The following is a 12620-nucleotide window of genomic DNA, read 5'->3' on the forward strand; positions in this document are numbered from 1 at the left end:
AATTAATTTTAAATTGGATTTAATATTAATATTAATTTTAAATTATTATATACTTTATTTTTGATGTCATGTGATTTACCTCTCATTCTTACAACTCTCTCTCTCTCTCACACAGGTCTGCTCGTAAAAATTCCCGACCCTGATATGTATCTTGCTGAATTGCTCAAATCTGTCTCTTGATGTGTTAGCGTAAAGATAATCTAGTGTTGGTCGATACTCTTTCCACTTAATTTTCTGTTTATTCCAAACTTTTTTTCATCTTTTATGTCATTTTAAGATACCAATAGGAGACTTAACAGCAAAGTTTTAATGGATTTGATCTGTGTGAGTCAAGTTTGTTTCAATGTAGATCGATGTAATGGTAATGGATGTGCTTCACTGGTTTGCCTTTTGGAAAATAAATTACTGTAAGGAAAAAGAGCAAGCAAAATATGGAGATATAGTAGAAAGATATTTCCTTATAATGTTAATATCAAGTACTTTGATAGTGTGTTAGATTTACACCATTTTGTCAGTTTTCTTAATAGGTTAAGCCTCTGGCAGAAAACCTGAAATGCAAAACTATAAACTCCTTCTTTTGGAATGTTTGAGTATTTAAATATTAGTACCATTTCATCACTAATATTTCCCTTCTTGTTTTTAATAAGTATTTATCTTTCTTATGTTTGCCTTGACTTTATAGTTAACAATATATCTTAGGGTAGCTCAGCCTTAAAAATTTCCTTAACTTTTTCCTCTTAAAATAGAAGATTTGAAATTTAATCATTTCCTGTTTTTTTTTTCACTTGAATTATTAGGTTTGTCTCTACAGTTAGACATTTACGGTTTATAACATTCATAAATTATATCAAATTTGTTGTTGTTGTATCCAGCGCACATATTAAAATATATAGTCTATATATCATAAGTGCGATATTCACTGTAAGAATGGCTTTTAATATCATGTGTGTTTACAATGACCTAGGCTACTGCTTCTGTTTGCAAATATCAATATAATATTACCTTCATAGTAGAGATCAGAATCAAACTTGAAAAGTCCACTTATTAGGTCTTCATCGTTTAAATGTATTCGACTCGTATCAAAATTTGGAATCTCTTATATGACTTTTCTATTTTCTTTATTAATGAATATAGTCTCTTGTCAGAACAGACCGGCCAAACAAGTTTAGTTTTACCGTCACAGTTTTACTCACTTGAAGGCAGATTTGCAGTTAATGATTCCAAATTAAACATAATTTCTGTTGAGCTATTAAATCAGTTTTTAATCAAATACTTTTATGAACACTACTAGTAACCTTTAAAGAGTGTTTCAAAATTGTTGTAAACTAATCTTCTTTACCAGATTCAGCAGTGTGGCTTGAGCATGTTTTTTGGGGGGTGAGGTAACATTCCTCCTCATTTTTCTTTTATGTGCATATGTGCAAACTGTCACTTCTGTATTGATGAATCAAGCATACTTGTCACAATGACAATATTATAAGTATTTTATTTGGTTTTAACTTCTATTTTGTGCAGCCCTTGGGGACAGAAATGAGCTCTGAGAGAATATATGTACTACAGGAAAAATTAAAAGTCAGTAATTTTTCACTTCCGTTTGGAAGCATGTGCCATTCTTCAGGATTTCTTGAACATTTTTTTTTTCGTGATTTGAGATCGTTTTCGAACCAATATTGCATAAACTCATAATAATGATATAATAGTCAGTTTTGCGGTAAAGAGTTTAAAACAGATATTTGTGTGAACTGTGTAATGAGGCACTTTCTGTTAGTGTTTTATATGGATTGCTTAGACTTGTAGCATATAAAACACCTTCCTTGATATCATTGTAACATTCATGTATGATGTATCTAATCTCTGTGCAAGGGTACATTAATATTAGGTAATGTTTAAACCCTTTATTTGTTCATGTTTCTGTACTCACACAAATGAGACTATTTTAAAACTAACTATATCTTAGAGGATGGTGGTCCACCACCATTTGTGAGGACCTTTTCTACCGTAACAAGTATAAACCCGTTTTGCCATCTTTATATCAAGTGGACAGGGTCGGAGATGGCCTGAGGAATAGTCCACATGTAATCGAAAGTTCTCAATCCTTTCACAGATGGTTAGCAACGCTACTTGCAGACTGGTGTTGAAGGTCTCTAAGTAGAACTATCAGAAAAGAATTACATATTTTTGTTTGCTTTTATTAACATTGGATTTAATCAGTTTAACAAGCTAGAACGGAGTTTATTTGTCTGTCAGCTTTACATATAGCACTCGTCACAAGTTGTCATGGCGATGTAAAATCTTAAAACCTTTATGCTAATATGCTTCTGGAAAAGCCTTTCTGCTGTTGTCATACTATTCGTATCATTAGTCACCTATTGTTTGTATCTAATAAAGACGTCGACCAACCAATATGTGTTGTCATTGTTTTACAATCAAACATAATACTCGTTTGCCAATTGTCGGTCAAAGTCGGTCAATGCTCTTGACCACTTATTTCTTTCTCTGTGGAAATGTTCCCACAAAGTCTGGAAGAAACAGTAATGATGCTATGCTGTCTAAACTTTTCAAATTATCAAACTGGAAAGAAAAAACATAAAAAGAAAAAAACATGCTCTTTTTCATTTTAACAATTATTTTTAATCCATTTCACCAACCAAACTCGTTAGCATCAAGAGGGAAAACAGTAGACAATAATTTTTACCACATCACAGATAAATATCCAACTCATCAAGTAGCACGACCACATGAAATGATGGCATTTATTCTACGCAATTTTAAAGTGGAATGGTTTTTACTATACATATTGTGACACGATCATTAAAAAATACACCAAAATTCGACAGTAGTTTGATTTGAATACCTCCACATACACATTTATTACAATATTAATTCTAAAAAGGGGAGTTGCACAAGCATAAACCAGTTTCATAACCCAGAGAGACTCACCCATTATAAATGTATCGTTTTGTCATTCATATTTGGTAACTCAACACTAATTTCAAATCAAGTTGAACTTATCAATTCTATATCTTTAGATTCAAAATAACTGAAAAGCAGAAAAAAGGAGGCAATTTTAACTTGGCTCAGCTCATTAATAAACAACTTCGATCAGTGGCATTTCAAGATATTTTTACTTCGAAAATTAGCCTTCGGGGAATCGGGCCCATCATTAACGTGACTGTGCCGATGAAAAGTCATTTGTTGTCAGAAGTATATTTATATACAATGCAATACAAACCACTGTATAATTCATATGTTGACATGAAAAGATTATCTACCCGCACAAAATATCTATTTTTCTAGGACTTTAGACATATAAATACACTAAACTACTGATGAAAGTTCGACCATAAATTAATAAGTTAATTAATTCTCAAATTGCAATTAAAAGCACAATCCAAAGAACAATGCCCAACTCACACAAGTAGCAAAGTTTAATAACATAACAGAACTACAAGTGACATTCTCACAGGCCACACCTAGTGGTAAAAATAATTACAGTGAGGTAAAGAACCCTCTCCCTGGAACCCTCTAACTTAACCACCAAAATACATTGAAAAACAAGACAAAGTTTCAATCTCATGGAATCAGTCATGACAAAAGAAGCCAGAACTAACTTAACGATGCAAAGAGTAACATCGTTCGGCCAGTCTAGCACAGTGCATTAGCTCTCTTTCCTTACAATGTACGGTGATAATCAAGGCATCTAAAGAAGACGTCCTTCTTCTCCTAACCGCTTTTACACCCAAAGATTGTCACTTGACCGGTATTTTCTAAACCAGGTCGATTTTTGCAAATCTTTCCAATATAATGTTGAAGATTTATCATCTCACATAACTTTACAACAGTATTCCCTTTGTCAATAGCAGCTCATTGCACCCTCACACCCAAATCCCAACTGATGTTCTCTCCCAGGGCAATGCAATGGTGACATCTATGTATCCTTTGGGGGATAATCCCATCAGGTTCCGTAATACAATCTAGAGGACACAGCCACGTTTACGAGTTAATCTCACAGGGTCCCGTTCATACGAACAAGTGACTTGCCCAGGGGTACAACAATGGTCCATCTGGGACTTCGAACATCCATGACTTTAATCACCTGACCACAATGATTTGTATCATCTATCATGTTTATCATTTTAATAATCCAAACAATCAACAACTCAAGTACTACATGACGAATCCGCTTAAATGCTACAGTTGGGTAGTACCATTGGAATTGCAAAAATGGAAGAAAATTTCAGATGGTAAAGCTAACTCTGGCTGTAAAGTAAACAAATGCACCTAAAAATTGTTTTGTCATATGGGAAAAAATGATAACATCTGCTGATAATTCTAAAAATGAAAAGTTGACATCTAGGGAAACATTTATCATGGATCTGCCCTATAATATCCAACTACACAGTAATGTTGTTACTTTCTCTAAATAACGTTACAACTAAGTCAATACTTCGGTTCATTACTGTATTATTTTCAAGTTAGTAAGAATAGTAAGAAAATGTGATAAATGAAAAGTAGGAATCAGTTAATGGTTAACATTTCTACTAGTTAGAGGCATTTAAATAATAACAACAATCCAACATGAGGGCAATACTTAAACCTTCATAGGAAGCTTCAACAATGCCGATTGAAAACAAATAGCACAATGGACACCACAAGAAAATATTTTCTACAAATCAATGTATCGATCTATAAATATATCTATACATAAATATTGATTGATTGATAGATTGACACATCTTTGTATAGGATATCGTGGCCTTTCCTTTCGATGGCAAATTTCCAGACAGAAATGAGATTGCAGGTAGTCACACTCAAAGAAGTATCGTTGATAAAATTAATGAAATATGAAAGCCGACTGTACAAATGGAACTGATTTTGAAGTTTGTGAACTATTAAGAAATGATAACATGGTAATGTTTGCTCATGCTGCTGCCATTAACTCATAGAACATTAATGACATCTACAAATAAACAGATGTAAACAATTTTCATATTGTTTTCAGTTGCCAAGCATTACAGAGAAGCTTTGGTAGGGGTTAAAAATGCCCCCGCCCCCACAAAAAAAATGCCCCCCCTCCAAAAAACAAACAGAGTTGGTAGAAGAAACAATGGTTACATTCATTCCTATTTTCAAATGTTATTTTTTTTAGCAACACTCTTAAAGAAATCCTGAAATTTGTAACATTACAACAACTACCAAACACAAATATTAATGGTAACACTTTCTTCCAATCATCACTCGGATTGCTAAATTTTTGGGGCCTGAGCCCAAAAATGCATGAGTGTTTTCTGTTTCGTTTTCATTCAAGGGCCATTTTCACAAATAACAAAGGGGCCAACTGTAATATCTCAAACAAATACAGCACTGTTGTAAACATTGATAAAGCTACGCAGCCACATAGACTTTAATTTATCTTCTGTATACCACAAGTCAGAGGAGTCCATTTGTGATATGTCTGGGGAAAGATCTTGCTTATCCCTAGATAATACACAACACACATCCTTCTTATGAGAATTTCTTGCATGGACACGCCACCTTAACTTAAACACCACCTAATACATTTACACTAGAATCATATGAAGAGTAATACGAAATACTGCTGACTTGAGTTTAGCTATGGTGCACTCTGATTTGGTGCATATGCTGGAGGCTTCTCTTGAGATTCCATCTCTGCCATGGTGACACCCTGGCTCCCCAACATGTGCTGCTGTCTCGCCACTTTCACACCATCCCCTCTGTGAGAGTGAAAAAAAAAGGAAATACTTGAAGCTAACAATAAGTGCAACATTTACCTTTTCTTTTCTTTTTTCTTCTTTAAAACTGTCTGAAAATTGTAGGTATTTCATTCTTTTTAACTTCTGTAAGTCTCTCAAAGGTCTTCTTTTTTTTTAATGATGAAACCGCCCCAAAACTCTTCGAACATCTTTCTTTTCTACACCTTGAAGTTACTTCTCATAAAGTGGACCAAATTGAAGCATTTAACCATTTACAAAGGACAGCTGATATTCTCAGTTTTCTGAGGTGCAATAGAAGAAATAGCATCTTCTTATCCCTAATCCTCTATGAAAATGAAAAAGGGATCAAAAGAATAACGGCTACTCACTTTTTGCCGATAAATACGATGCCGTAGAGAGCACCGACTCCCATTACAAGGAGAATGGCAAATATTTGTGTAACACCAATACACATAAAGAATGCTGCAACTGGAAGCCTATCAATGAAACATTAATACACATCTTTTTGTTATGAAACACAGACATGAAAGAAAAGTGGCTAGTTTTCAGGGGAGGGGGAGTGGGAGGGGGGTGAATAGGGTCACTGTACTATATCAATGGGGAAGAGACTGAATAGGGTCACTGTATTCTATTCATTGGAGAGGGGTGGATTGAATAGGGTCACTGTATTCTTTCCATGGTGAGAAAGGGGGGGGGGGGGGGGAGACTTGCTACCTAATGCCAGTCTCTTTTAAGCAAGGTACGATGGAAGTTAACAATATAACATATATTATAAGATACATTATAAACAACTTACATAATAAGATCTATATGCTATATATTATAACAGACAAAATGCGGATTTACACCGGGTCCAGTACTGTATGTAATTAAGGAACTAATATACCAACCCTGATTTACTTAAAGAGGACCTTCAAGCCAGCAATAAGCTGGATATGCAGACTAAAGTCAGTGTGTCACAAAAGGATCTAGGTGAAGATGATCCTGTTCACACTAGAGCTCTCACATCTTTGATTTTGTCAAAATAGCAAGTATGGAACAATTCTTACCCAGAACTATCCCACCCCTCCCTCACTCCTCCCTCACCCCTCCCACCCCCCTCCCTTCCTTCTTTCCTTTCACTAAAGAAATATCTTAGCCAGCGAAACGGTACATATATACTTACAATAGATACAATGCAGCTTTTATCAACGGACTGAGTGCTTGACTCCATTGTCCAAGCTTATCTGTGACTTCCCAAAACTTACAACATACTGGTGCTTCCATCACGATGAGACCAAAGCCAAGGAACCTGTAATGAAACACAGAAGGGATCACTTGAGAAATGGACATCGATTGATGCTTTCTCACACAACTAAATAATGCAGGTCTTCATTTTGTGAGGTGGCCGCCTCTATGTTTTTTTGCGACCGCCTCGCAAAAATATTGTAACCGACATCGCCGCCTCAGTTTTCAGAGAAGGAATAAAAACTGCATTAAGATTGCAGTCCAACAAATAAAAGTTCTTCTGCCTATTTAAAATAGCACTTTTATCTAACTTATTGTTAGGATGAATGACATTAGGATGTTTAACCAATATATCCGTGCGACCATGGCCCCAGGTGTCCACAAACCGGTGACCATATCTCAAACCAGAAATCCTGGGGAAAACTCTGTACTGTTTCAAATGTCACATGAATACAAATTTGTACATATGTGTAATATTTAACAGATTTTAAAGTAACACCAAAATACCAAACTTGCATAAAGACATAACTGAGAAGGCTTGAGTTCTCATATTTGGCATATTAGTTTGCGACATAGATAGGAATTATGTACGTATGCTGCAAGTTTAAAGGAAATCAGTTATGTGTCGCTTGAACTTTAATGATATAATAAAACCAAGGAGATCATTTGTAAAAGTTGACTTACATCAAGTAGATGCCACTAAGAATGCACAGCCCTTGTACAGAAAAGCAGGAAAATAATCCAAGAAACATTGTAACTGTCAATAGAAAGAAATGCATGTCCAAATTAAAAAATTCAAAATAATGTATACATACCAATGTTATTCTACACATACTTTCTCTAATGCAACTCTTATGATAACAAATTTCAAGACCAGGCAAATGTTTCTTAGTAAATGAAGATAACTTACAAGTGGCATTATGTGTACATACTGTACCTTTTCTAACAATCTTACCTAGTCTCACCCAAGGGCGGCGGAACCGGGGGGGCACAGGGGGCACGTCCCCCCCACTTTTCCTCAGGTTAAAAATGTGCCCTTTTTCTACATAAAAATTGAGGTGTCTCAAGTTTGCAAGAGGCCAGGGAACCAGAATGAACACTCGGGAAGGGCCGTTTCCGGCCATCTGAGGGGTTTGAAAAACCAAAAATTTTCTTGTACGCTCCGCGCCAACCGATGGTGGCGCTCCGCTCAGATAGTCGTGCATAAAAATTTGCAAATCCTGGCTACGCCCCTGAGTTTTAGTGAATTTCTGTGGGTCAAACTCAAAGCTATTTCGAATGGAAAAATTTTGTTAAGATATTAACAAGAAATAAACTCTTAATTCGGAAGATTCCTACATTAGCAACTAGCATGATTTCACCTCATTTTGTCTCAAAAGAAAACTTGTTCCTTGTTTCCCAATTTGCACATTGCAGTGCTGGTATGAGTATTTTCCTTGAGGGGGGGGGGGGGCGGAGGACGTTGATGGAGTGATGTGTAAACGCAAATAAGATAATACAATAAGAGTTATAAAGGGTACTAAATATAAGGCTGCATCAGTCCAATCGAATTTCTGCAAAGTGCCCTTTGATGTCGGTGCCCCCCCAGATTGAAAGTGCTTCCGCCGCTCTTGGTCTCACCTAGTCCATATGATCTACAGTAGCTATATTCTAAATTTGTAACACAACTGTATCTAGTCCTTTAATTAGCACAAGATGTCACAAGGTAATGTTGTTCTTATGGGTTCAAAATACAGATACACCAAAATTACATAACAAAGTCTTGGCAAGCTTGGTAGGCTGGCTGTTCCATAACTGCACCAAAATAATCACATACATTGATCATTTTAAGGAATAACTAGCATACAGCACTACTTTGATTTTTGTCAAACTGAGGACAATATGAAAGCACCACAATTATTAAACATTATTAAACACTCAAATGTGAACTTAGTTTAGTTTAGTAGAAAAAAGGATCAGGAGGGACACTTAAAAGTTTCCATCAAGGACCCTATAGAGAGAGAAAAAAAACTGAAGACACAAACACTCAGACCCGATTACAATGCTGAAAGTGCTTGTTCAAAGCATTCTTAAACAAACCCATTGACACTACTTGCAAGTACAACTTTCTCAGGCAAACCATTCCATTCATTCACAACCCTATTAGAAAAAAAGTTATGCCGAATATTAATCCTACTATGTGACTTTTGGAGTTTAAGACAATGACCTCTGGTACAACTACTGTTAGCAAACATGAAAAAGTCGGTATTTAAAGGATAAATTGTCGAAACCATACACAATCTTGAAAACCTGGATTAAGTCCCCACGTAACCTCCTAAGCTCCAGTGTGGTGAGATTCAACAGTTGTAACCGCCTACAATAAGGAAAACTCTTTAAGGAACTAATCATCCTAGTAGCCTCTGGACCTTTTCAAGTACTTCCTTTTCCTTAGCAAAATATGGGTTCCAAGCCTGCACAGCATACTCCAGATGAGGCCTAACCAACTGCTTATAAAGCCTAACTACGATGTCCTCTTTCAGAAAACTGAAGTTCCGCTTGATCATACCTAAAGCCCTATTACTGTACCTCTTTTAGCAGCTTCAAGACAATGTTTAGAAGGTTGCAGAGATGAGTCAATGTAGATACCTAGGTCTCTTTCAACAGAGACCTCCTGTAACTCCACACCATTAAGATTGTATGTAAACTTTTGGTTACTACTACCAATGTGCATTAAAACTTGAGACAAGTGACCGACCGATAGCGATGAATAACTGTGCCACTTTATTATTTCAAGGATCACAATTAAGAATAGAAACAAAATATTAAATTGTGATGTGTATGGTGAATTATTGTTGCAAAAGTGTTGCTACTCTTATAACAACAACGATCTCTTGAAAATGAATCCTTAAAGAAGAAAGTTTAACAGATCACAATCCATCGAGAAGAAAAAAACACAAGCTTTTGTTATGACCAGCTACTAAATATTAACTGGAACTGAATATTGAAGGTCACTAGGCTAGTGTCTAACGTACGTATGTGTCACAATTTATTTTCTGAATCATTTGTTACTTAATGTTTGGTTACAAAAATGTTGGTTACAAATGTTTGGTTCCAAAAAAATTGAATGATGAAAGCTGTAACTAGTATAGGCCTACAACCACATTATTGTCAAATTATGAAGCGCGAAGTTACCGTAGACTAGTTACCATATAGTTACAAGTAGTTGCATTTAAACAACACCCTGTGTTCAAACTATAGCTGCAAGAATCCTTGCAGACAATAATAAGGGCTATTAGCCAAGCAAATCACAAGAAATTTAGACACCACCATTGACTATTTTTATCATGGAAATCTCTGTAATGGAATTGTTGTTAACAATTTTTGTACTTTCAGATTGTTACGATTTATTATGTTTTCAAAAAAGTTCAATCATCTACAGTGCAAATGATTGGAATTTTGGTTCTTTTAATCTTTTGAGAAGAAGTTGTGGTATTTTGAAAAGGAGATAGATATGCATTAAAAAAATTGTGATGTTTTTCATAGGCCTAACTGTGAGTTATGTGTGTACTTGGGGTTTGTTTATCCCAAAAGCAATTTGAATGCTTTGCGTCCCTGGCTAAAAGATTGCGTCCCAGATGCAGAATCCTGCGTTCTTAACAATAGTGCACACTACAGTTCTGTCCAAAATTTTTGATTTGTCGATTTCCGTAAGACTCACTAATAGTGCAAAACTAATTGCATAACTTGCAAAACTAATTGCAAAACAATACAAAACTAATTGCAAAACTAATTGCATACTTACATGCACCTGCCACCGCTCCTATGATGTGGATTGCTGTTTTGGTGAAAAATCCCATCTGTTGGGGCTGTTGAGATGGTGCATTGTTAGGGTCTTCTGGAAGACCTGACAAATTTTCTTGTTTGTAGCCAAATGTAGACATGATGATGGGGTGTATTCTCAATCTAACGTTTGTGTAAAAGTCTGCACACGGTTAAATATGTCAGTGTCACTACCTAAATTGAGTTGACCACCCCTCAGGCTGTGGTAACTGTAATGTGTGATTAACATGTAAATTTGGATACTCAAGTCTCTATTCTAAGCCCTATGAGATCACAGTTAGCAATAGTTAGTGTGGGCTTGTCCGACTAGGCCTAGGCTAAGTCAGTAAGTGTTATACAGTAAGAACTATTCTTTTGCTTTGGAATGTTACGTCTTTATCAATTGCTATTCCTGGCGATATAGGCAAGAATTCTGATGACTATTTCGAAACAAATGACGTTGCGTTGTTGTGGTTGTCTACTCTCACTTCAGGATTTCCTTTCTCACGCTGACAGTTTGAGAATCAATTACTAATGTGAATCCAATAAATAGCGGTGTAGTAGTACGTAGTAGCTAAATTCGTGATACTGGTACATCAGTACTAATACCTAATACCGCCTTACTGTGTTCCCATTGGGTCAATGTGTGCGACACTGTCATACTGATTCTTCCACTATGCTTGTAATACGTGGCACACAAAATCATGAACTGTCGTACATAAAAACAAATGTCCGTATCCCACGGCAATCATAATTGTATTTACAAAGTTAAGAATTTTACTTATTACTTTTAAATTATAATTAAAAAATAATTATATTAACGATCATGGTGAATCGTCATTAAACGTCACATACAAAGTCGAAAGAGACGTAAAAAGTAAGCAGTAAAAGTGGAAGATTAGGACCAACTATGCCCATATTGTCATAGGACATCACCAGATCATGAGTAAACCGGTCTAAATAAAAGCGTGAGGCCAGCTGGGTGCCAACCACAGGAATTTGGTGCCAACTTCTGTGGATGCATACCGTACGGTACATATGTGACAGCAATTACACAAGACTAGGATAGAATCCTTAGTTGGATAACGAGGTTTCAGTTTCAGTTTATTTTCTCTATGTATCCTACAAGGAAGGTATAACAAACAGAAATAAAAAACAAATATAGATAACACATAACATAATTCAGATGGCAGTCACGAGAGAGATATGAGACCCCCCCCCCCCAAAAAAGTATAAGGTTAAAGGTCTGCTGTGTAGACCCCAACTATAGCACGCTATCATGGAATCAGTTTCTTCAGATTACGTGAACAACCTGCCTTGGTCGTAACATGTCCTCTTTTTACCAATTAGACTGCAACGCCTGTCACGTATATTTTCTTGTATCAGGGTATTTGTGTGAACGCTGTATGATTACCTACCGTGTAGAAATGACGGTGTTAAGAAGCTATGCAGGCTAACTGAGGAACCTGATGTTGAGTTACGACCGTGTCAGGTCGATTACGTAATCATAAAGCTTTCCTAGCTATAGCGTGCTATAATTTGGAACCAATGAAGCATTTCTTAAAGTTCTGAAAGTCTGGCTCGTACGTTAATTCGATTTGGAGAATTTCATATTAATCTTGGAATATATAATATGGAAACACAACTTTTGATCGTTAAAGGTTTTAATTTGGCAATAATATATTTGTATTTTATTATTAATTGTTTATTTCGCTTTCATGGTTTTGTTTTGACCTGGTAGTGTTCGATTTGCCGTTTTCTGTTTTTGCGGTATTGGCCGCCCACAGTTTTACAGCATTTATCCACAATGAGACATACGAAAGAGAAAACAATCAAGGAATACAAACATCAATAACGCCC

At 35.8% G+C, this 12620-nt stretch overlaps 2 protein-coding genes across 4 annotated transcripts in view; one reads left to right on the top strand and one right to left on the bottom strand.

Moving 5' to 3' along the window:
• Positions 1-2403, top strand: part of LOC139964134 (E3 ubiquitin-protein ligase UBR4-like) — an 82504-nt gene extending 80101 nt beyond the window's left edge. For all 3 annotated transcript variants that reach the window (XM_071965502.1, XM_071965503.1, XM_071965504.1), the window contains exon 109: positions 116-2403. In XM_071965502.1, the coding sequence (XP_071821603.1) occupies positions 116-180 (65 nt within the window). In that variant the 3' untranslated portion in view covers positions 181-2403. The remainder of the gene's footprint in view (positions 1-115) is intronic.
• On the bottom strand, positions 1416-11453 carry LOC139964137 (calcium channel flower-like). Its single transcript, XM_071965506.1, has 5 exons — positions 10744-11453; positions 7647-7719; positions 6901-7026; positions 6104-6211; positions 1416-5735 (listed from the first exon to the last, which is right to left on the bottom strand). Exons 1-5 carry the CDS (start codon positions 10880-10882, stop codon positions 5615-5617), a joined length of 567 nt encoding a protein of 188 aa, XP_071821607.1. The 5' UTR covers positions 10883-11453; the 3' UTR covers positions 1416-5614.
• Positions 11454-12620: the final 1167 nt, after the last annotated feature.

The sequence above is a fragment of the Apostichopus japonicus genome, chromosome 22 (genome assembly GCF_037975245.1).
Source record: "Apostichopus japonicus isolate 1M-3 chromosome 22, ASM3797524v1, whole genome shotgun sequence".
Lineage (NCBI taxonomy): Eukaryota > Metazoa > Echinodermata > Holothuroidea > Aspidochirotida > Stichopodidae > Apostichopus > Apostichopus japonicus.